Genomic DNA, 25760 nt, shown 5'->3' with positions numbered 1-25760 from the left:
CATTCTGGCACATTTAATTCAAATCTTTCTATTTGTATATGTAATGCTTGCGTGTGTTTTTTAACAACTTTATTGTGATATATTTTACATAGCACTCATTTCAAGTATATAATTCAAGAATTTTTAGGAAATTTAGCAAGTTGTACAACCATAGCCATAAACTGTAGAACATTTTCAGTCCCCTGTAAGAACCCTCATGCCCAATTACAGTTAATACCTATTTTCAGGCCCAGCCCTAATCTACTCTGTGTATAAATTTGCCTCTTTTGAACATGTCATAGATATAGAATCATATAATATATGGCCTTTTGTGTCTGTCTGCTTGTATTCTGAGCAATGTTTTTGAAGTTCAGCTATGATGTAGCATATCAGTAGTTTATTCTTTTGTATTGCTGAATAGCATTCCATTGTATAGATATACCACATTTTTTCCACCAGTTGATAGACATTTAGTGTGTTTCCAATTTTTGGTTGTAATGAATTCATATAAGAATTTTGTGTAAACGTACATTTTCATTTCTCTTGGTAGATACCTAAGTAAAGGAATTGTTGAGTTATATGTTTTCTGTTTTATGTTTAACTTAAGAAACTGCTAAACTTTTCCATAGTGGTGGTACCATTTTACATTTCTACCTGCAGTATTTGTGGGTTCCATTTTCTCCATATCTTCACGATTATTTGTTATTTTCCATTTTTTAAGTTCTAGCCCTCCTACTAGGTATGTCTTGGCCTCTCTGTGGTTTTGATAATAATTTCCCTAATGAGTAAAGATGTCAAGCATCTGTTCCCATCCTTATGGACCACTTGTATATCTTCCTTTGAAAAGTGTTCAGATTCTTTACCTGTTTTTTAACTTGGTTGCATTTCTTGTTATTGAGTTGTAAGAGTTCTTTATACATTCTAGATACAAATCCCTTACAGGATATGTGATTTTTCAAATACTCTGTCACATTCTGTGGGTTGTCATTTTCACTTTCTTAATCATATCTTTTGATGTACAGAGTTTTAAATCTTGATGATTCCCAATTTTTTTCTTTCATTGCTTATGCTTTTGGTGTCCTATGTAAGATTACATTGCCAAATGCAAGATCATGAAGATTTAGTCCTATGTTTTCTTCTGAGAGTTTGATAGTTATGGCTCTTACAGTTCAGTCTTTGCTCCATTTTGAATTTATTTATTTTTTATATGATGTGAGGTAGGGGTCCAACTTCATTCTTTTGAATATGGATATCCAGTTATCCCAGAATCGTGTATTGAAGAGACTGTTTTTTCTCCATTGAGTAGTCTTGGCAACCTTGTGGAAAATAATTATTCATACCTGCATGGGTTTATTTCTGGATTTTCAAGTCTATTCCATTGACATATATATCAGTTCTTATGCCTCTACCACACTGTTTTGATAGCAGTAACTTTTAATAAGTTTTGAAATCAGGAAGTAGGAATCCTCTCACTTTCTTCTTTTTCAACATTGTTGTGACTGTTCTGAATCCCTTGCAATTCCATATAAATTTTAGGATTAGCCCATCCATTCCTGTAAAATCCTGTTTCTCATATAAATAATTATATTGTCTGCCAGAACAAATGGGAGTTTTATCATTTCCCTTCTTATTTTTACACATCTTGTTTTCTTTTATTGTTGGCAAGAACCTCAAATGCCTTTAAACATTAGCAGTAATAGTGGATATCTTGTCATGTTCATAATCTTAAAGGGAGTAGATTTTCTCCAGAAGTGTAATATTTTTTATAACTTTGGGAAATAAAATTATTCATGAGGTTAAACTTTCCTGGTTACTAAGAATTATTATATAATTTTATTAAATGCATTTTCTACATTTATTGAAATAATTATATAGTTTTTTGCCCTTGGTGCCTTGATGTAATGAGTTAATAGATTTTTGTTGTTCAGTCACCTTTTTATTCCCGGGATAAATCTTACCTAATCATGAATTTTTTTAAAAGTCAAGTTGGATTTGATTATCCCAAATTAAATATTTTAAAATTCATGTTCATAAATTAAATGGCTCTGTATTTTCTTATGCTGTTCTCACCTGATTTGGAATCAAGGTCACACCAACTTCATCAAATAAGCTAATTAGTTTTCACTCTTTTTCTGTTTTTTGGAATAATTTGTCTAACATAGGAATTAATGGTTTTTGAATATTCATAAAACTCCCCTGTAACATCACCTGGACCTGTGGCTTTTTGCAAGAGGAATTATCATAATAAGTCTTTGATACATTTCTTAAATCAAGATATATTTCAAGGACCCATCCCTTGCTGCCTATTGTATTTTTGCAGATTGGGTTCAGTAAAATACAAATAAGGTTACATTGATGAATATTCTTTACAATTTCAGGAGATTATAGAACAGCCACTAAAAATAATGCAAGAGGGTACTGCATAACTAAATCAATGTAATTCACCATAGTAACAGAATAAAAGATAATAACCATATGATTGCTAGATTAGGTATTAAATGTTTTTAAATGTTTTTCTATTTATGATAAAATTAGTAAACTTGAAATGTAAATGAACATCTTCAGTATGATAAAGGGCATCTACAAGAAGCTTATAGTTATGCTTAATGCAAATTATTGAATGCTTTTCCTCCAAGGTTGGGAACCAGGCAAGGATCCCCATTTTCACCATACCTGTTAAAAATTATACTGGAAGTACTAGCCATTGTAATAAGGCAAGAAAGAGAAAAGGCATACAGGCTGAAAAAGAACTGTCTTTATTTGCCAATTGCATGTCACATACATAGAAAATTTTAAGAAATCTATGAGAAAAGCTACTTGATAAGTGAATTTAGGAGGGTTGCAGAATACAATGTCAGTATAAAAAGATCAACAAAGTATATTTTATATACTAGTAATAGTCAATTAGGTTAGAATTTTAAAATTTTATTTACAGTAATAAAAAATACATAGAATAAATTTAACATTGCTGAGAAAAATTAATCCAATAATTGGATTGGAAGGCTCAATATTAAGATATCCATTCTCTCCAAATTGATCTGTGGATTCAATGCAATCTCAATCAAAAGTCCATCAGGCTTGACAAGCGGACTCCGATATTTTACATGGAGGTTGCAAAACAAAGGATTTATTATCCCTAAAACAATCTTGGAAAAACAAAGTTAAAAGACACACTGTGTGATTTAAAGACTTACTATAATGCTACAGTAGTCAAGACAGTGTGATAGTTTTATAAGGATAGATGTGTATTTCAATAAAAAAGAATGGAATGTCTAGAAGTAACCTCATACCTACACAGTTATTTGATTTTTCAAAAAGCATCAAAGTAATCAAGGGAGAAAGGAAAGTCATTTCTGCATATTGTGCTTGAACAACTACATACTCATATGGGGAAAAAAAAGAAACATGACCTCTACCTCACACATCATATTACAAACATCAGTTCAATATGCATCACAGCCCTAAATGTAAATGTTAAAACCGTAAAGTTTTTAGAAGAAAACATGAGAATCTTTGTGACTTGCAGGTAGGCAAAGGTTTCTCAAAGACAGGACATAGAAACAATTATAAAAGAAAAAAATGATAAATTTGAATTTATCAAAATTTAAAACTTATTAAAATTTACTGTTAAAATGAAGACAAGCTACAGGCTGTCAGAAATTAGTTGCAAAAATTTACAAAACATACCTGAAGGGACTAAGATCCGTGAAATATAGAGTTTCCTACAAATAAAAAATGGGCAAAGATTTGAAAAGACCTTTTTCAAAAGATGTAAGAATGACCACAAACCCATAAAGTAATCAACATCACAGGTTAAAAAGGAAATGCAAAGTGATAGCATAATGAAATACATCCACCATAATGGTTAAAATTGACTGACAAAAAAAAAAGAAAGAACGACTGATGACACCATAGTTTGGCAAGGCAAGGATGTGGAGCAATTGGAACTTGCATACATCGTTGGAGAAAATACAGAAATGATAGACCACTGAGAAAAAAACCTTCTGGCAGTTGTTTTTTTTTTTGTTTTTTTTTTTAATCAAACTAATCCTATAACTGCCCTATAACACGGCAGTTATAGTCCTGGGTATGTACACAAGAGAAGTGAAAAGATACCTTCAGCAAAAGACTTACACAACAATATTGAGAGCAACTCTATTTGAACCCCCCCAAACTGGAAATAGTCCAGGTATCCATCAGTAGGAAAATAAGTAAATAAACTGTGGTATATTCCTATCATGGAATACTGCTCAGCAGGAAAAAGGAACGAACTACTTATGTATGAATAAATCTCAGAAACCTGTTAAGTCAAAGAAGCCTCACGCACAAGAGTCCATATTGTTTGATTCAGTTTATCTGAAATTCCGGAAGAGATACAACTGATCTATGATGGAAAAACAATACTCTTTGCCTCTGGGGGTGGGAGTGATTGGAAGGAGGCTTAAGGGGACATACAGAGTGAAGATAACATTTGATTTCTTTATGTAAGTTGAGGCTACACAGATTAATGCATTTATGAGAATTCATTGAATAGAACATTTAAGGTATGCGCATTTCATTGTAAGTTTTGGCTCCAAAAAAGAAAATGGACCTGAAAAAATATGGAACTCTTGTTAATTACAAGCATGCTGAGATACTTGAGGTCAGTGTACTGATGTTTACAGTTTACTTTGAAATGCATCCAAAAGTGTAAATGGATTGAGGGATTGATAGCTCAGTAAGATATGTGATAAAACAAGTACGTGAAAGGAGGTAGTGGGTGTATGGATGTTTGCTGCAAAATTCTTTCAACTTTTATGTTTGTTTGGTAATTTTCATGATAAAATGTTGGCGGAAGGATCTCAGGAGATGAAACCAAGCATCTTTTTTTCAGTAGATTTCATTATTTCAGTTTATAAAGTAGAGGCAGTATAATGTAGTAGAGCTAGAACTGCCTGGGTTTAAATCCCAGATCTTTGACTTACTAGCTGTGGGATTTTGGGAAAGCTGCTTTATGATCTGTGCCTCAGTTTCCTCAATATTAATCAAAATCACAATCATAGGTTATTATGAGGATGGATGGATGGATGATTATTGGATCAGTGCCTAGGACATATTAAGCTCTATATTTGTCAATTACTAGTCAAGCATAATTGAAATACATTTAATTTTAAGAAACTTGCATCTTTCTAGATTTTGCTTTGAAATTTCAAATTTCACTTTAACATATTTTATAGTTAAGATGACATCAACACCAATCCTGGTAGAGGCCAGTGATGAGGAAGGGGGGAATGGATGGGTGGGGAAATGAAAAGGACTGAGTTTTGTGCATTTGAATAACAAGCTCACCCTATACTTGATTAGCCCTTTTTTTTTTTTTAGCCTTTTTTTTTTTTAAGAGTATTTGTGTTGCAAAAACTTTCTATATGTTCTATTGGAAATCTTCATGTACCAAAAGGAAAAAAAAGTAACATGCATTGCATAAAATGTGTTAATTTTTATAGATTGATCTAGAAGCTGAGATGGTGAGCACTGTAGCTGGCATTGGAATTCAAGGTACAGATAAAGAAGGTGGAGCTCAAGGAGAAGAACAACCCATTAGTTCTCCTTGGGATGTAGTTTTTGGAACGTCAGGTATGTAAACTTTTAATACTAAATATAAGTAAACTTTGCTTAACAAATGTAAGATTTTTAAAATATTCTGGGGACATTCGTTTGGATTAATTCTAATTGCTAGTTATTTTATAATTTTATTACCTGTGGTGGGATTTATTGTGTAAAAATAAAGCCGGCAGTAATATATATAATTTACAGTATATATTGTTATATATAACATTACAGATTATATTTTATACACAAGTAAACTATATATTACTCTAATGTTAAAGAATTTTGTCTTAGCTGTAGTTTCCAATTAATATAGTTCTGAATATTCTTAAATTGGAAAGATTGTAGTTTCAGAACTTGAAATGATTATTCATGAACTATGCTGTTTAACAGTGCCTTTTTATTTAATTTGAAATCAAGAAATGATAGTGCTTTTTTTAGATTATTAAAATTTGTATTGAAATGTGATAGCTCCATTTGGGTAATTAAAAAAAAAACTTTACTGGGCGCCTGGGTGGCTCAGATGGTTAAGCGTCTGCCTTCGGCTCAGGTCGTGATCCCGGGGTCCTGGGATCGAGTCCCGCATCGGGCTCTCTGCTCCTTGGGAGCCTGCTTCTCCCTCTGCCTCTCTCTCTCTCTCTGTCTCTCATGAATAAATAAATAAAATCTTTAAAAAAAAAAAAAAAAAACTTTACTGAATTATATAGGTATTGATAATGAGATTTACATTATCTTTATAATCTTTATTACCTGTATTAATTGACTAGAAATCATCTTGGAGCATTAGTACTTATTTTTCATTGGCCCTCAGTGATTCTGAGATAGTTACACATCTACACATCTAAAACCAGAGTAATGAATAAAGAAAGTTAGTAGAATACATTGAAAATGGAATTTGGTACTAAGTGGTTTGTATGATCTGAATTATATTTATAGAGTGAATAAGCACCAGCTTAGTTTAATGGCTTTACATTTGAGATAATTTCCTATTGTGATGTTAATCTGGTTATAATTCAAAGACCTTAATTTTTTCCATTGTGATGAACTTTATAAAGCTTTTAATATTCATAAAATAATTGAATGAACTTCTGGTACTACTGCACTTAATAATAACTTAGGTATTTTGCATAAGTTACTTTTGAGACTTTTATTTTTGGAATTCTGTGTCCTGATAGTCATGAGTTGTTTTAGTGGCTCACAGGGAGAAGGAGTTGGGAAAGGAGGGGAGCAGTGTGTCCCAGGCACAATCAATCAATAAGGGGATATATGCAGAGAATTTTAAAACAGTAGTAAAACCAGCTACAGTTCAGTCTTCTTTTTGTCGCCATGCACGGCCAATTCTAAATAATTTCAGGGTTAAAAATACTCATCCCCACCAGGACTTATCTGTCCGTCCTGCCTCCTTGCCTTTGATACAGTGAGCTAATTGAACATAAACCTTATAGACAGAAAAATAGTCTGAAACATCTCTCTCAGTAAAATAGTCAAAGTGGATGAGAATTGTTACTTTGCTATACTGTCACCCTCCCTCATGGGAAAAAAAATTTTTTCTCCCCTTAGCATGTAAGCCCCTGGGAACTTAAAGCTAACAGTGCATATAGCAATTCATTTATAGATATTTACATTTTGCAACCTACAACTTGTATGTACTGTATTTGTTAGTAATTGCCATAATAACAGTTCATAAGAAATCATCCCAAAACTCATACAAACCTAAACCTTTATTTCTTACTCTTATATAGGATTGGGGTTCAGCTGATCAAGGCTAAGCCTGGGCTTGGTTCCAGGCTGTTTCTTGGGTCTAGATCTACCCTGTTTCTCAACCTCCTTGAACCAATAGCTGTCTGAAGCATATTCTTTTGTCAGAAGGCAGGAGCACAAGAGAGTAAGCCCAGTTAAACACATTTGAAGCCTTTGCTCATGTCGTAACTGCTTACCGACTGTTATTAAGCATGTCACATGACTAAGCCCAAAGTCATGGGGCAGGGATACACACTTTGCCTACAGTGAGGCTCTGGTAAGGGTATGAATGTGTAATAGTACGACAGAGGAGTGAAGAATTAAGACTAGTAATTCATTCTATCACATAAATCAGATATTACATTGCTTGAAAACAGGGTGTACTTTACTGGATACTTTATTTAGTTGGATTTATTTAAGTATTTTTTCTAGGCTAAAAGTTTTTCATACTTTATAGCATGGAATCTCTGGTTGTTTATTTCCTATTGAGAATGCACCCAGATTGCTTTCTAAGGAAAATCTTGGGTCTATAGACAAGTACCCTCTCAGCTTCCAACTGAATAATGTGCTGAGACTTATGTCTTTATTAAGCTCAGTTCTCAGTAAAGGAAGTGGTGAGTCCTACCTTAGCTCAACAGATCATTAAGAGCATATGGCTCTGCATTTCACTTAGAGCTTAGAATAGCTTCACTCCAGGTACTTGGCAAAAGGAGTAATCTTGAATGCACTTAAGCTTAACACCTTTCAAAATGCTCAGAGAAAATGGTTTTCAAGCACTTTATGAAGGACCTATAATCATAATGACGACTCTAGTCCAAGAGTTTTTAACCTTGAGTCATATACCCCAGGCATTCCTGGTTAGGTTTTTGGAGATTTTTTTTTTTTTTTTTTTTTTAAGATTTTATTTATTTATTTGACAGAGACAGCGAGAGCAGGAACACAAGCAGGGGGAGTGGGAGAGGGAGAAGCAGGCTTCCCGCTGAGCAGGGAGCCCGATGCGGGACTCGATCCCAGGACTCCGGGATCATGACCTGAGCCGAAGGCAGACGCTCAACGACTGAGCCTCCCAGGCGCCCCGGTTTTTTGAGATTCTTAAACTTCTCAGAAATTCTATATAAGATTTGGGGGAATTGGTCAGATTTTCATCAGAATTTTAGAGTACATTACCCAAAATCATTTTAAGAGCCACTGCTTTCAATAATTACTCTAAAATCCAATCCTGGATTAATGTATATTGTCAGAGTATAGGGAAATTGGATTACAGAATATTTGTTCTTACAATTGTTTTTACTAAATAGTATTTTGGCATCATGTCATTCATTTAAAAATGTGTCAACACATTTATGTCTGTATGTGTGCATATGTGTTTGATATGTATTTCATCAAAACACAGTCCTATGGGACTTATTACGATTTTTACTATAGGGATTTGTTGGTAGTTCAGTCATTACCTTAGAAATAAATTTCTCTACTAGAGAAATTTTTTTCTGATCTCTATATTATAGATAATACTTTTTTTCCTAAGTATCAAGTTTGATTTAAGCTCTTTGATAATTTGAATATCATAACTGATTGTTTTGTTGTACTGATTGCCAGAAAACTTAGAGACAAATTATCTTTAGCAAAGTATAATGGAAACATGGCATTCATTCTTTGATATGAGTACAGCTGCATCTCTTTCTTTTCTACCCTATTTACTTACTGCTTCAATTTTTTTATTTTAAATTTATTCATCAGTATTTATTTCTTTGTAAGCTACCTGAATCATTTGTGGAAATAAAAGTAGAAGTAAATGGAGTAGAATCCATTACTGATGTGATTGACTATGGTAACTGGTCCATTTAGGAAAAAAATCTTTTTAAAAATCTGAGAATCATAAAAGTAAAAATACTTTCTTCTAAGAACTATAAGTGTACATTTTTAAGCCAATCTTTTGATGTAGGACCAAAGCCTTTTCTTCATGTAGCCCCTGACCGTCTTGTACCACTCCAAATAAACTATTTGGGTTTCCTTAAATGTGATGAGAATTTTGAAACACTTGCAAGGAAGTCTGAGGGCTGCAATGTTGTTAACTTATTCTTTCAATTGTCTTTCCACACTTAGTTCAACAATTTGACTTGGCTACTTGCTTTTATTGAGTCTTTCCAAAGTATTCAACTTTGTTTTCATAAAAACAACTTTCCATTTGCATTCATATTGAATTGGTCACTGTATATATAAATTATGTAATCGTACAACTAGTTTAAACAGATGTGGAATTAAACGCAACTTGAAGGGGACTGGCTGAGAAAAATTGTTCATGTAAAAACTTAAGTTTTTTAACACTTTAAGAGAATATTCCTGAAATTCTACCATAGTTGTGAATTTGAGAGAGGACGGAATTATCAGGAGGAAAACATGGAAAACTAGATTCAGGGTTGTGGTATCTTCGTACATTAGGCTGTCCTGCAGGGCCGGTAACAGCCCCAGCTACAAGTAGCATCCGCAGACAAGTCGCCGGCGTCTGAGTAAGAAATCTAGCTGCAGAAGAGACTACAAGGTGATTTCTTGTACAGAAAGTTGACCCTGCAGGAAAAAATCTTCATGTCACTTTGACTCCCCCAGAACTTAACTGCTGATAGCCTGCTGTACCACCGGAAACAGCCAGCTGATGCACAGTTTGTATGTTACATGTATTATATACTGTGTTCTTTTTTTTTTTTAAGATTTTTTATTTGTCAGAGAGCTAGCACACAAGCAGGGGGAGCGGCAGAGGGAGAGGGAGAAGCAGGCTCCCCGCTGAGCAGGGAGCCCAATGCAGGACTCCATCCCAGGACCCTACGATCATGACCTGAGCCAAAAGCAGACGCTTAATCGACTGAGCCCCTAGCACCCCTATATACTGTATTCTTACAAAAAAAGTAAGAGAAAAGAAAATGTTAAGAAAATCATAAGAGAAAATATAATTACAGTACTATACTGTACTGATTGAAAAAAATCTGGGCATAAGTGGACCCATGTAGTTTAGACCTGTTTTCAAGGGTCAGCTGTACATTGAGAGATCCATCCAGATGTGGTAAAATTAAAAAAGAAAAGAAAAAAACGAAAAACACAAATTTTTAGACCAGTGGTTCCTTGTGGGAAAAGGAGGAGATATGATCATGGAGGGATGCATGAGGTTTTCATATAATTTCTTCTTCTTCAGCTTGGTGGTGTGCACATAGATTTTTAGTTATTAAACTTTATATATATAACATGTATCCATTTGTATGTATGTTTAGTTAAAAATTGAACTTTTAGAAAAAGCAATAGATTAGGTAAAGAGAATGAAAAATAATGGGGACAAATATACAACTGAATGTATATCTTATCAAGGGATCCATTTAATAAACAACATACTTCAGGAGATTAGGGAAAGGTACTTGAATACCTCTGATTGTTTTAAGTATACGTGTAATGTGAAGATGTATGTATGTATTTTAAATGGTGACTGAATAGCCCAAACCCATGCCATCACAGTAATAAAAGCATAAAAATAATTAACATAAAATGATTTTTACAAAAGAGATTGTTTCATCTTTGTTCATGTTTTATTATCACTGTGAATATGGTCAGAGCTTCATAATGCACTAAAAATAATTACTAGCTACAATAAATTTATAGTTTTTCAGAATCTTTGCCATGTTTCTAAGAGCTTTTTTATCATAAAGGTCAAAACCCCTGCTAGTCTCTAAGTACTTTAGACGTTACCTGATTTAGAATAATTTATGGAAAGGACAATGTGCCCGAATTCCATTAACCTTCCTTGGCCCTTTAATCAGCATTTTATAATTTAGCTGTTCTTATACAACTTTAAATGATTGAAATCTAGCTGTTTAGTATGCTAGTCTAAAAATCTAGTGTTGGTACTTATGTGCTTAGATAATATGCTTCTTTGACTTCCATTAATATGCTATAAAATACCATAAAAAAAATCCTCTAAGATAATCAGATGATAGATTTTTTTGAGGAATAGAATTTATACAATGTGACTACTGTGTTTTTATTTTGTTAAAATAGTTTTATATTTAAAATTTGAGAGAAGATTCTTTTATCACATTGACTTTGTATTTCTAAGATTTTTTTAATAAAAATTTTTAGGTTAATGAGGTATAATTTATAGAAAGTGAAATTCACCCTTATTAGGTATAGTTCTATGTATTTTGACAAACATATACAGTCTTATAACCATTACTACAATTAAGATATAGAATATTTCCATCACCTCAAGAAATTCTCATGACCCTTGTTCAGTCTCCCTCCTACCACCTCTACCACCCACTCCACCTACTGGCAACAATCATCTATTTCTTGTTGCTCATTATAGTCTTTATGTCTGGCTTCTTCCATTTAGCATAGTGCTTTTGACATTCATCCCTGTTGTTGTTTCTATCAGCAGTTCTTTTTTTCAGTAGTATTCCATTTGTATGGCTGTATCACAATTTGTTTATTAATTACTAGTTGATAGACGTTTTGGATATCTCTAGTTTATGGCAATTACGACTAAAACCTCTATAAACATTTGCGTACAGGTTTTTATGTGGACATATGTATTTATTTTCTTGGGTAGATGCTTAGGAATTGAAATTGTTGGGTCATATGGTAAGTGTATGTGTAGTTTTATAAGAAACTGCCAAACTGTTTTCAAACTGTTTTCTTGGAGTCCCAAGTGTCCGTCTGGAATAATATTGCTTTAGCCTGGAGAACTTCTGTAACATTTCTTGAGGCACATGTCTGCTGACATTAATTTCTCTTGGCCTTTCTTTTTTAAGTGGGGGATTGGAGGTGGGATGTCTGAAAAAGTATATACCTTCATTTTTGAAAGATTTTTTACTCCATATGCAAGTCTGGATTGACTTTTTTTAAATATATATATATATTTATATAGGAGATGTCATTCCATTGCCTTATAACTTACAGAGTTTTAAACAAGAGGTCTAATTATTTTCCTAGTTCCTTCATGGCTGCCATCAAGATTTTCTCTTTGGTTTTCAGTAGTTTGACTGATATGTATAGGAGTTATCCTGCTTAGAATTCTTGAGTCTGTAGTTTTGTGTCCTTTGTTATTTGTGGAAAAATTCTCACCTATCATCTCTTCAAATATGTTTTCTGCTCCTTTCTCTTCTTTCTGGGATTTCAGTTACTTATATGTTAGGCTCTGATACGTTCTATCCAGCAACTCTTACGTCTCATGTTTTTTTTATTTCACCCTTTATTCTTTCTTTTCTGTGTTTCAGTTCAGATAATTTATATTGATTTATTTATATTGTTTCGTCAGCTGTGTTTAATCACCTGATGAGTCTGTTGAATTTTTATCACAGATTCTTTTTGGTATAGCATTTCCATTTTACTGTTTCTTAATAGATTCCATCTACCTGCTTAAATTCTATTTAGGTATGTTGGCCACCTTTTTCTCTAGATTCTTTAACATAGAAAGTACGGTTCTTTCAAACCCCATGTCATACAGTTCTAAATTTCAGGTCATCTCTGAGTCTGTTTCTGTTGATTGCTTTGTTTCTTGAAAATGGGGTTTTGGTTTTGGGGTTGTTTTGTTCTGCTTTGCTTTTATGTGTGTCTTCTCATTTTTTATTATATTCCAGTAATTTTGAATAGAACTGTAGAGGCTGATGAAATCAGTATATTTATGCCATTGTAAGGGAAGTTTGAGTCAGTCAGAACCTAGGCTGGGTCTGGGTTTTATTATTGCTGTGGTTACTGTCAGTTTATCATAGCTCTCAAATTCCTCTAGCAGTGGGCTGCCCTTGCCTTAGTGTGGGGCCTACATGCTGGAGGGGTTTTCCTGCACAGCTGACCACAGAGGGCTTGCTGCATTGCACTCCTGCAGCATCCCAAGAAATAGATTGCTGCTGTTTGTTACTCCGTCCTGGGCTGCACGGGGGCTACGGGGTGTTCTGTTCTGGTCAGCCTCAGTCTCGGGGAGACCCTGTATGCCTGGGCCTCCATGAAAGGAGGTAGGGAGCTTTTTCATTGTTCCTGTTCCTTCTCTCTCTGGCAGCTAAACTCTGAGTGGTTTAGAGGAATTTTCTGCTGCTCCCCCAGCAGTGGGAAACTTGTATTGGTGTCAGTATGGGGTCTTTGGCCAAAGATAGTTCTCTGCCCCTCCCTCAGAGATAGAAAGGGTTTTGTTTTTTTTTTCCCTACCCTTCTCCAGCTGTGATTGGTGTTTTCCTGTGCCATGGGGGTGCTAGGCTTTACTTCTTTCTCCTAATGGCATGAGGTTTTGCTTCCTAGGAGGCTTAGAGACTGTGTAGAAAAAACTATTTATACAAATGGACAATTTCACAGTTGCTATTTAGAGGGTTCTAATGACTGGGATCTGTTTTTGACCATGGCTGCTTAAAATAACACTGAATTTTTAAAAGCTCATTGGCAGGTAATTTTATTTTCATATTTCATTTGCTGATTTTATTCCTGTCTTCTGAAATTATTTCACTAATCCTTACAATCATGAGAGATTTTGCCTTTTAAAATACTCGCAAAACCTTTTTCAGCTTTTGGCATTGTTTTTGGTTTTTTTTTTTAAGTGACTGTTGAAAATCAATAACACTAAGTGCACTCTTAATTTAAAATTGAAATGTTCATGATTGTCACATTCTTATTAGGAGGAACAAAACCAATACCCATACTTGGTGATATAACTGTGTGCTTTAGATTTCAAAATGCAGGGTGAACAGTATAAATTATTAATATGATTCTTGTTGGTTTGATAAGCATTATAAATGCCAGACTACCTTTTTCTTTTTCTTTTCTTTTTTTTTTTTTTTTTTTAGCTCTCATTTTATCTGCAAGAACAAACTCTTCAGCCCTCAGGGAAATTATCAGGCTGGGTAAAAACTTCCTGAGAGGCAGTGTTGCATGGACTGGAGCCAGACTGCTTGGGTTCTAATTAGTTTTACATCTTAGTAGTTATGTAACTTTGGACGAGTTACCTAGTCTCATTATGCCTCAATTTCCTCATCTAAATTAAAGATAATAATAGGATCTAGCTCAAAAGCTTATTGCAAGAATTACGAGGGTTAATATACATGAAACACTTAGAACAGTGCCTGGCCCCATACAAAATACTGCAGAAGTGTTTGCTATAACATAGAGTTTCATCCTGTGAGTCACAAAGAGCTGCTGATAAGCTGAAACAACCCAAAAATGGAAAGGCAAGGGATTGGAAAAAATCCTGGTAAGAGATTATTCAGCCATAGGCTATTCCACAGGCTACAGGGAGGGAAGGACAGGAGTGAACCCAGGCACACATCCTGGAACAGACAGTCATGATTACATTTGATCAGATCTCTGCTTCTGATCACACAGAAGATGCTCTTGTGTACTTCAAGCCTGAGCTAAGTCCATGGGGCAGAGGCAGGAGGGAGGGAGAACAATGAGCCAAGCAGGACTTGGCCATAAGGGCCAAGGCTCACTTCTGTATTTCCTTCATTCTGATCAGAACACTAATAATCTGGACTCAGACTCACAAATTATTCCAGGTTTAGCTGTGTGAATTTCAACAAATTACTTAACCCTTTTCAATTTCAGTTTCTTTGTAAAATGGAGAGGATAAGAATAAGACTTACTGAAGTTGTTAAGTTAAGGAAATAATCCCTGTAAGGTGCTTATTCATTAGCTCAGTGCCTTAAACATAGGACATATTCTGGATGGTCATCATCCTCACTCCCTCCCCCTCCCCACTGTCAACATCATCATCACCATCATTTGTCACGGGGAATCCCAAGACGCCGAAATCCTGATCTGACACAGCCTTTGCTTCTATACTTTTTCTCATTCCTCAGGCTTCTAAAGGAAATAAGTACACAGAGAACAAAACCAAACAAACTGTTTGCATTTTACCACTATGAGGTTTGGCCTTCATATAGTAGACCCTGGTTGAACTAGGCTGGTCTGTTTGGAGAACTGATTTGGTCTTTCACTCAGCTAGATACCAACACAGCTCTCCTTTGGCAAGGTAGAGGCTTTAAAAGCACGTCATCTTCTAATAATTACAGTTTTATTTCTAATCTTTATGATTTTTGCTTCTTCTTGTTGCACAAATTAGGGCCTTCAACTGATGTTAAATAAAAGTGCTGACTAGCAGATATCCTTGTCTCATTTCTGTTCTCAGGGAGAATGTCTTAGTCACCTTGGGCTGCCATAACAAAATACCACAGATGGGGTGGCTTAAACAACAGAAACTTATTTTCTCACAGTTCTGAAGGCTAGAAGTCCAAGTTCAAGGTGCCAGCATGATTGGTTTCTGGTGAGAGCTCTCTTCTGGCTTATGGATGGTCACCTTTGTACTTTGTCCTCACATGGCAGAAGCAAAATAAAATAATTATGAAAAGCTTTTGATCTACTCTAAAGGTGATTAAGCAGAGACTGAGTCCCCAGAACAAATGGATGCCCTTATCACTTTTAATGTAATTTTTGTTCATAAAAATATTTGACTATAAAAAATTAAATTGAAATGCTTTCCTTTAGATTTCATAGGATAGCAATTAAGAACACAGAAAAAGAGGCAACATGTGATATAGATTTTTCTGTCGGACTGCCTCGTGTCAGATTCCAGTTCATTTACTAGCACTGGGATCCTGGCAAATTACCTCACCTCTCTAAGGCCTCAGTTCCTTCATCTGTAAAAAGGGCCAAATAACACTACCTGTCCCTTGGGGCATTTGAGAAAATGTAAGTGATAATCTCTATAAAGTGCTTGGCACATAGCCACCATAATTTATTGAGAACCATCAATATTTTTGTTGTCATTAAATTGAAAGGCACTTGAAGGTAATACAAGTGAAGGAAAACAGGTTCCTTCTGGACACACACTCCTTGAAGTTAAAGAAAATACAAATAAAATGGCCTTACCAAGATACTTCTTTTAGCATAAGGAATATCTGACCAAATTATTTTAGTTAAAAATTCTCAACTACATATAAAAGTCACCTCAGGATACAGTTTAAGATAGATACATTTTTTAGGCCCCACACCCAGTGTGGGGCTCGAACTCACGACTGAGATCAAGAGTCACATCCTCCACTGACTGAGCCAGCCAGGCACCCCTAAATTAAATATTTTAACAGTAGAATTAATTTGAGAAAGAGAGCCTTGTCACATTGTAGTAAGTTGTAACATCAGTCTAAGAAAGTAGAAAATTACAAGTTTTAGTAAACAATTGTAATATATTGTAGTCTATATTGTAATATATTGTTGTCATAGCTTTTTTGCATATCAACTATATTTTTTGGAAAAAGCCTCATAGCCAATTAATTAATACAATGGATTTTTAAATAGCAACTGTGATGTGTATCTAAGTCTAGCTAATCCTGTGGTGGAAATACATTTTTAAAAAATACTTTATTTTACTTTTAAGTAGGCTCCATGCCCAACGTGGGTCTCAAACTCATGACCCCGAGACCAAGAGTCACATGCTCTACCGACTGAGCCAGCTAGGCGCCCCAGTGGAAATACCTATTTCTTACACTATTAAAAGGTAGTTTTTTCATGAGAAATTGTTCAAAGAACCTGTTATTAAAGCATATGATTTCAGTGGTTAGTGCTAGGTATTTGGCAGAGTTTCTTTGGGGAGTATATGTCAACTCATTTTATCAAATAAGAAATCAAATATTTAAAAGCGTTGTGCCCAGAGATGCAGAGGGACATCCTGCTATTAAGAATACTTTGGATTTCTGTGAATTTACAGGTAAATTTATAAATCTAAAGAAATAAACCTTTCACAAGGAAAATGGAAAAATTTCAAAAGCAACTTAAAACTGTAAATACTTTTTTCTTCAGATGATTTATAAACATGCTGCTCTCATCTTTAAATTTCTGAAACACGTGGAGTGTTTGTATTAACAAGACACATATATTAATTACTGCTTATTTTTATAAAGGTTCAGAGGTCCAAACAGATGACATTCTGTGGATAGCCATGGCGGGGACTCATCAGATATGGGCACTGCTGCTGGACTGTGGCAGACTACCAAAGAAAAAGTGAGTGACAGTATCTCTCTTTGGGTAAACTATGAGTTCACAGAATTCCCTCTCAAGTCTCTGTTCTTGCAACGCCTCTGTGCTGGTTGGGATGTGCTGGGCTACAGCACCGTAACAAACAACCGGATTCTCAGGAGCGTAAGACGAGGTTGTTTCTTGCCCACTCACATAGGTTCACTGGGGAGCACTCCTCTGCCAGGCTGTTGACCAGGCTGATGAAGCAGCCACCTGCTTCATCTGGAGCTTTGCCAGTCATCCTGGCAGAGAGAGAGGTGGTGAGTCGCTCAGTGGCTCTTAAAGCTTCTACTCAGAAGTGACACACATCACTTAAATTTCATCAGCCCAAGTAAGTCTCGTGACCACCATTGCTAACTTCCGGGAACGTGGGAAGATCAGTCCTATCGAGCCTCCAGAGAGAGAACTGGAAATGTTTGGTGGCCACTCTCTTAACATGCAGTTCACACATCCCTGCTCAGGATTACAAACGTTTGAGTACTATGTGGCAGAGTGCTTGATGGCTCAGGTTTTGTAGTCCTGCCTGAGATCGAATCCTGGCTCTGCCCCTTACTATTTCTGGGAGCTTAGGAGAGCCAATTTAACTTTCTGTGCTTCGGTCTCTTTATATCTTAACTTCATAGGCTTGTTTTGAAAATTAATAATAGGTATGAAGAGCTCAGCCTGGTGCCTAGTTTATACACTAAATGTAGGAGTTTCGCTACCACTGTTGGGGATATAAAGATGAAAAAGTAGTGTCTCTGCACAGTTTCTTATATCCTTTCTGTAGAGCCTTGTCCCTTCTCCCTCACACTCCAGGTAGAACTGACCATACTCTTCTCTGTGACCTCACTACACTCCTTGTGTAGTTACATTACTGCACTGAAAAGTTTTTCTCTCTTCCCCTCCTCCTCCCTCCCTCCCTCTTTTTTCTTCTCTCCCCCCACCCTGTTTCTGGTTGCATTTGCTGGTTTCCATAACTATTTCCTCCTACTAGACTGTCCCTTAAAGTAAAATTGTCCCTTACATAAATAAGAGGAATACCCAATATCAATAAAATATGAGGTATCAAGGAAGGCTTCCTGGAAGAAGCTGCTAAATTAAAACCTGATAGAGGAGCAGGAGTTAGGGAGAGTGGAGGTTTTCCAGGCAAGAAATGACACCAGTGATGTGAGTAAAAGCCAGATTGTGAAGCGCCTTCTGTGTCCTTTGAAGAAATGTGAACATTATTCTGCATGCCTTTATGGAAAGTTTTGAGCTGGCTAGTGACATGATTTGTTCTGTGTTTTTGAAAGAACACTGGCAGCATTTGGACTGGGAGAAAACTAGACACAGAGATAGCAGTGAGGGGACTGTGGTCATCTCCAGGCAAGAGAAGATAGTAGCCTGAACAGTGTGGTGACCAGAAACATTAACGCGAGGCATAAACAGTAGAAGTAACAGAGATGGCCAGAATGCACTGTTCTAGATGGCTGTTTTCGACCCATATGGTCAAGAGTGGGCTAAATTTCCAAATAAGTAGAGTTTTGTCACTCTCGTTCATAATAGGAAAATGTCCAGTCGGATCACATGGACCTGTATCATAATTTTAAGGATGCTTGATCTTTTTTACGATCTTCCAGTGGTAAAGATTGCTAATGTTTTAGAAGTTACTTTTTCTCCCCACTCTTTCTTTTATTTAATTAAGGAAACTCCTATTTGAAATTAAGATTCATATTAATTACCTTTTAATTTATTTGTTTGGCATATTATCACATGTATTTCTCTGACTATATTTTTCTTTAAGTTTCTTGAATAAGTGGCTGTATTTTATACATTCTGTATCCCTTTGCCTCTATCCCCCATTGGGAACATATCAGTGAATAAGTGATTGGTGGTCATCTTAGACTTCTGCCTGCTGGGCCATATCTGGAGATGATGTACATGTCGTCTCATTACTTTGCATCCTGAGTCAGCTTCTTCCCCTCCCTCGACGCAGCATACCACTGTGTCTTCCTTCCAGTTCCTCCAGCATAAACCTAGAAGTCAAAGTGTAAAGCTTTCTATTACAAAAAGAATCATTGCAAAGTCTTTTAAATAGAAATTTCTCTATTGTATATAAGAAGTTGATTTTACAGTTGATTAAAGCAGCATAATTGTCCTGTAAGAAGTTAAGCTGGGATCCAGATGTACCTATCTCTGGCCATTTGTAGGAAAAAAAAAAAAACCACACACAACTATCCAGTCAATAATATGATCATTGAGAATAGTTTCAATTTTGTGTATGTAAAAAAAAAAAAAAAAAAAAGTAAAGGTCCCTGCACAGTGAGTAAGTTAATGATTTAGAAGCACTACAGGGAAAGTAAAGCTGACTTACACACTTGAGGCGAAGATCATGGGTCTGTTTTTTAACAGTGTTTATCACCACCGATTTCATTACTTACATTCATTTGATGACTAAATTGGACACAACATAATGATGTTGATTCCACCTATGAACTTGGGTTTTTTTAGTGAGCTGAAAAAAGGAACCTGCCTTCGGTTTGCTGGAAGTGGAAATGAAGAGAACCGAAATAATGCATATCCTCACAAGGCAGGCTTTGCCCAGCCTTCAGGTCTCTCTCTGGCCCCCGAAGATCCCTGGAGCTGCCTGTTTGTTGCAGACAGTGAGAGCAGCACGGTGAGAACTGTCTCGCTGAAAGACGGAGCAGTGAAGCACCTCGTGGGAGGAGAAAGAGATCCCATGGTAATGCGTGAAGATCGCTTTTGCATGCTATGCCCAGACCCTTAACCCCGCTTGCATGTTTCGAATTGTGAAGTTATTAAATTTCAGGAGAGCGAGTTCTTGGCCTATCCATAAATTAAAGTGGAAGTCAGGCCAAAGGAAATGTGAATATAAAGAAATGCAAGTAACAAAACCATCTAAGAAAAGTCAGTTGACTCTACTTGATTACACAAATGTCGAGGCTTCAGGAAGAATGGAAGGATCAAATGTTGATTACAGAGGAAAGAGGAAAATGTAAATTAGATACTTGGCAGGAGGGTGGAAAGAGCACCAGATTAGTAGACTTGACCTGTTCCTGACCAGATGTGTGATTACTGTGAATAGAAGTACCAAGTGCCACAAATTAACACAGGTTCAAAATTCTGTCATTTTTTTTCTTGTCTGAATTGAATACCCAGGTCTATTTATATGAAATCAGACCCATTTCCCCTTTAACTTAAGTAGCATATATAGTCTTCTTTTTACTTTATACCCTATGCTGTAGCACTGGAAGAATTTTAATACATGCTGTTTCTTTCTTTAAAAAAAAAAAAAGAATTTATTTGCTTTTGGTGATGTTGATGGAGAAGGAATCAGTGCCAAGCTTCAGCACCCACTTGGAGTAACTTGGGACAAGAAAAGGAATCTACTTTATGTGGCAGACTCTTATAATCACAAGGTGAGTCTTAACAGAATTCTAGATTATCCTGCTTTTCATCTGTGGCATGTAAAAAGCTGAAAGCTCTGTGAGCCTCCTCCAACTGCCACTTTAAAATAGAGAGGAGTAACAGTCTTTGACAACTATGTACAGGCCTTTGCTGTTCTGTTCTTAGTCCTTTCTTTGCAAAGAGGATATGATGGCGCTCGGAGCTGGAGAAGGGACTAAATCAGTTCCCCATGACTACAGCACAAAATCGTGCATTGCGATCCATCAGAGCTGCCTAGTAACAGGGTAAATAAGGCGGCAGGTGTCGGGGAAATTAGTATGTCAGCTGACAGAGGAACGTCTTCAGGCTGTGCATGGTTGCAGCGCCTGCTCGCAAACAATCCCATCTTCAGCAGCATTTCCATTTTTGTCTCTATTGCACGGATTATTCAATTGTTGCCATTTTTATTGCATTTTTCTTTTCTATAAAAACTAGTGGAAAATGTTAATACCTTGTGATGACACCATAAATTAACATAATTGAGGCACCATTGGAAATCATTAGGTTTAACAGAAGCGGCCAATTCTCAGCCAGTGTTAGATGCTCGTGAAAAAGAAGAAAGTTCAACTGGGTCTCATTGTGAGGAAAAAGAATAACATTTAAAAATTTTTTTTGATTCCAGAAATAATTTCATCAAAGATTGCTGCTGGAAGATAAGATGTAATTGGGTGTTTTATGTAATTTTTAGCTCTCAGAATGGAGTGTCTCCCCTGAGACTGTAATTTGAATGTTTGGCTTTTCAAGAAAATATGGAAATGCCTACTTTTTTTTTTTTTTTTTTTTTATTTATTAGAGCACCCTCATGAGTGGGGGGAGGAACAAAGGGAGAGGGAGAGGCAGAAAATCCCAAGCTGGGCACGGAGCCTGATGCAGGGTGCGATCTCACAGCCCTGAGGTCACTACCTGATCCCAAATCAAGAGTCAGACCCTTAACTGACTGAGCCACTCAGGTGCGCTGGAAATGCCTATTCTTTTTCCGAGATTTAGTAAGAATGCTAATGGCAGTCAAGTTCCTGGTTTGCTTTTCACTACACTTTCCTATACTACGAACAAGAGCTTGACCTTCAGCTATATACTGCATTATTCTTTCTTTTTAGATTAAAGTTGTGGATCCAAAAACAAAAAACTGTTCAACATTAGCAGGAACCGGAGACGCAAGTAACGTTATCACTTCCAGCTTTACCGAGTCAACTTTTAATGAACCAGGAGGCTTGTGTATTGGGGAGAATGGCCAGTTATATGTAGCAGACACCAATAATCATCAGATTAAAGTGATGGATTTAGAAACAAAAACGATTTCTGTGGTAAGCAATCAAAGTGTAAGAGTATTATTTTAAGAATGATACTAAAGTCCTCACAGCACAGAAAGAGGCGCTTTTGGTTAAATCATCTCCAGTGTTGGACGTAAAACATGTAGTGAATGCTCCTTCCAGAATGCCCTGTTCTTGTTAAAAATTCCATTTGTGACGAGAGTGTTTAAGATACTGGAAGTTGGAGAGAATTTGAACTTTCATCTGTTTAAATGTCAAAAAAAAAAAGTATGTGTATAGACATACACACATTGCGCATACATACTACATGGGTTGGGTTGTCCAGGTGTTTTGTGTTTTTTTTTTTCTTTTTTAAGGATTCTTGGATTCACCATGGGAAACAAAGATAACACATTAATCTCTTACCAGGTAACCTCCCAAAGGAAACTCTAGGAGCCACATTTCTCAACACATTGAAAATAAGATTGGAAGAAACTTAAATGAGTTCTAATCAATTTTTAAAGATAAGGATATAGTTTCCAAAAATGTTCAAGCTACCTCTTGATATCACATTTGGCTGGGAAAAAAAAAAAAAGCAAGAGCTTTTTTCCTAAAATTCTAGGAATTCCCAAGATACATATTTTTTTTTTAAAGATTTTATTTATTTGAGAGAGAGAGGGAGGGAGAGCACAAACAGGGGGAGCGGCAGGCAGAGGGAGAAGCAGGCTCCCTGCTCAGCAGGGATCCCGACATGGGGCTGGATCCCAGGACCGTGGGATCATGACCTGAGCCGAAGGCAGACGCTTAACCGACCGAGCCACCCAGGCACCCCCAAGATATATTTTAAAATAAAAATACTGACTGCCATAACAACTGTCATTTCTCTTGACATAGATCATCTTATAGTTGGCAGTGAAAATTGTAAGTGGAATTATACCCCCTACATTTAAATTAAGTTTTACTTTAATTTCCTACCATCTATAAACATCCTGGATAATGAACTTAGTTCTGTTTCATTCGTATTGGTAATCTTTTTGCCAGGATGAAATATGTTTCTGAACCTATAAAATATTTATAAGGACGTCTAAGTAAGCACATTCCTAATTCAGACTAGAATGGCAATTAAGTTTTATCGACATAGAACCTCATTTTTCTACTGAGGTTCAAAAATAAGCTCTTTACAATTACTATGAAGTACTTGTGTTTTAATTAACAGATTTTCTTACTTCCTATAGCTCCCACTCTTCAGACCTGACAACGCTGTGGTAGATGGCCCATTCCTGGTCGAGAAACAGAGGACATTGCCCAAACTGCCTAAATCTGCTCCAAACATTAGACTTTCTCCAGTGGCTGCATCACCAGGCCAGACTCTCCAGTTCAGACTAAGATTAGACCTCCCATCAGGAGCAGAGCTGACCGAAGGGGTACCCAGTTGTTGGTTTCTAACAGCTGAAGGTACGAGAATAATCTTGCAAACGTTCCAGTATGAAATTGTATTTACCAGTCTACCTTCCAGTAATACAGTGCTCTAAATCTCAGAGTCCATTCTAAAGAAGGAAATTGATTTTCCCCTTTTTTATTTTTTAAATGTACTCTTTTAACTGAAGTAACTTGATTTAGGCTTTTTCCAATTCAGTTTTTTGGTGGTTTTACTACTATCTTTTACTTTTCCAGATCTGCATCTATCAGGTGCTTTAGAACTTTCAGTTGCTGTTCATTTTATTTCAAAAGGACTTGATTTACCAGTTAAGCCTGAAGCTGCATTTTCTTCTTTAGAGATGCCAGAGGTAGAACCTGAGCCCCATTACTTGCTTGCTATAAGAAAATGGATGCCAAAACAGTATCTTAAAAGCATGCCATCCAAGTAGAAGAACAAAACATTGTTGGAGGATATGTAATTGAATACAAATGAATCACTGTGATCAGAATGCAGGCAGAGCCTTTGTCCTTACTAATTTGTAGTCATTTAAGCTAAGAGCACTTCCTGTTCGAGTCTATTCCCAAGTAAAGTATTCAGTGACTGTAAATTGTGTAAAGATTTGAATGTGTATTTGAAGCGCTGTGTGCTCTTGATTAATGTATAAGAAGGAATCAGCCTGCCGCTTGCCTGATAGCAGTGCTTTCCAGCCCCTCTAATCAACTGTAAAGTAAAATATTAGCGGTCCAGAACTAAGGGCTGACTTCTTGTCTCTAATGACCTTCCTCTGTCCTGGTCTCCCACGCTCTTTCACATGTTCTCAGTCTTCCATTTCCTCCCGCCTCCCCCCTCCTACCCTCTCACACACTTTTGTGCCTTCCCCAGTCCCAGGCTCTATGCCTTCCTACCTTGCTACTTTCTCAGGGCAGCCGCTGCTGTCCTGCAGCTACCCGCTGGGCATCCACACCAAGAGAACCCAGAGATCTTGGTCGTGTAGCCAGGAGGAACTGCTGGGTCAGAGTTGGGGAGGCTGGCCCTGGGGTGGCTGAAACAAGGGAGAGGCTGAGCTCTGCAGGTGAGGAGGAGGAAGACGTTCGGAGCCAGCTCTGTGGACAGGAGAGTACTCAAACCCTGGCCATTCCTCAGTCCTCGACTGTCGGCTGAACTGTTGTGCCATGTCTCTTAGTCTGCAAGGACTGCATCGATTGGTGATCACTGTTAATTTCATCTCTCTGTTGTAACTAAAGAAAGAGCAGTGGATTGATTTTTAAAATACAATATTGACAAATTAACATGTTCGAGTCTATTTGGTCCAACACAGAGATTAATAATGAGCCACTGGAATACAAAATACAGGTAGTATTAAGGTGAAGTAGTCTGTAGAGAAAAAGCACTTGTCCAAAATAGTGGTTCCATTTTTATTGTACATGGGCAAATAAGCTTTCAGACAAGAGTCCTAATAATTTAAGGTTTTTAAAAATTATTTTATAGGGTACATTTGTTACATCCATGATTAAAGGAAAGTTTTTCTTCTTGGCCAATTATTCGAAGAACTTAAAACATCTATTTTTAACTAAATTTTGGTCTATATAATCTTAAAGTTGTCAGCACATGTGAAGATTTGAAGTCCCCCCTCCAAAAAGGCAGTTGTAAAGCACCACTGGCATATTATAACTTCACAAATCTCACATGTGATATATCTGAAAAATATCTAAAAAGACTTTGTGTTTATTTCTAGAATTGGACATTAAAATAGCACAATTGTTTTCCTGTTTTAAGAAGTCTCCCACTAATCTGTTATCTAGCAAAGCCAAACATGAAATAAAACATATTCCCCAATACAGAAGCAAAGAAGGCCAAAGAATTTTAGATTTTCACCTTTCACTTTCTCCTTACTCTGACTTGACATATTTTTCTCAAATTTGAGTTTTGAATCAACAGAGAACTAGAAGCAATATACTGAAAGGGAGATGGAGAGGCCTAATAGAAGCGGGTGCTCCGAGTCCGTTGACTCATCCTGAGGTGAAAAGAAAGAAGAAAGCCAAAAAGTAGATATAGAATTTCATTACCACTCAGTAGGTTTTGTACAGATGACCAAAGTCATTGAGAAGTCATGAGACTGTGCTCCACGTCTTCTCTTTAAGATGGCAGGAGAGTATGTCCTGTGTTTTCCAGATGCTGGCTCTTGATTTCTAACCCCCCTTTAAGCTGAATATCCGTGTAAACATGTCCTTCCTCAATATGACGCAGACGTCCCTTCTGAGAGGAGGCACTGCATGAATAAAGACATTTTTAAAATTCTGATACTAGAAGCTTAAAGATTTTTA

At 36.3% G+C, this 25760-nt stretch overlaps 2 protein-coding genes across 9 annotated transcripts in view; one reads left to right on the top strand and one right to left on the bottom strand.

The window, feature by feature from the left end:
- The window catches only part of NHLRC2 (NHL repeat containing 2), a 59664-nt gene that overhangs the window by 25495 nt on the left and 8409 nt on the right, over positions 1 to 25760 (top strand). Inside the window, exons 5-10 of the mRNA XM_036106196.2 lie at positions 5463 to 5592; positions 17223 to 17322; positions 19810 to 20041; positions 20616 to 20738; positions 21864 to 22070; positions 23252 to 23471. Of these exons, the coding sequence (XP_035962089.1) occupies positions 5463 to 5592; positions 17223 to 17322; positions 19810 to 20041; positions 20616 to 20738; positions 21864 to 22070; positions 23252 to 23471 (1012 nt within the window). The remainder of the gene's footprint in view (positions 1 to 5462; positions 5593 to 17222; positions 17323 to 19809; positions 20042 to 20615; positions 20739 to 21863; positions 22071 to 23251; positions 23472 to 25760) is intronic.
- Positions 9401 to 25760, bottom strand: part of LOC144382542 (uncharacterized) — a 156997-nt gene continuing 140637 nt past the window's right edge. For 6 of the 8 annotated variants that reach the window (XR_013449613.1, XR_013449612.1, XR_013449615.1 and 3 more), the window contains 3 exons: positions 25503 to 25705; positions 24342 to 24674; positions 19021 to 19334 (listed from right to left, as the gene is read on the bottom strand). Coding sequence is in view for 1 of the 8 variants with exons in the window: in XM_078077097.1 (XP_077933223.1) it covers positions 9838 to 9870; positions 19255 to 19334 (113 nt within the window). In the remaining 7 variants the exon portion in view is untranslated. Of the gene's footprint in view, positions 9871 to 19020; positions 19335 to 24341; positions 24675 to 25502; positions 25706 to 25760 lie in introns of those variants that run through there. The other 2 variants (XM_078077097.1, XR_013449618.1) reach the window with 2 other exon arrangements.

Source organism: Halichoerus grypus, chromosome 7 (assembly GCF_964656455.1).
Source record: "Halichoerus grypus chromosome 7, mHalGry1.hap1.1, whole genome shotgun sequence".
NCBI classification, from domain to species: domain Eukaryota; kingdom Metazoa; phylum Chordata; class Mammalia; order Carnivora; family Phocidae; genus Halichoerus; species Halichoerus grypus.
The sequence above is the reverse complement of the archived record's forward strand: the minus strand, read 5'-3'. Positions and strand labels throughout refer to the sequence as shown.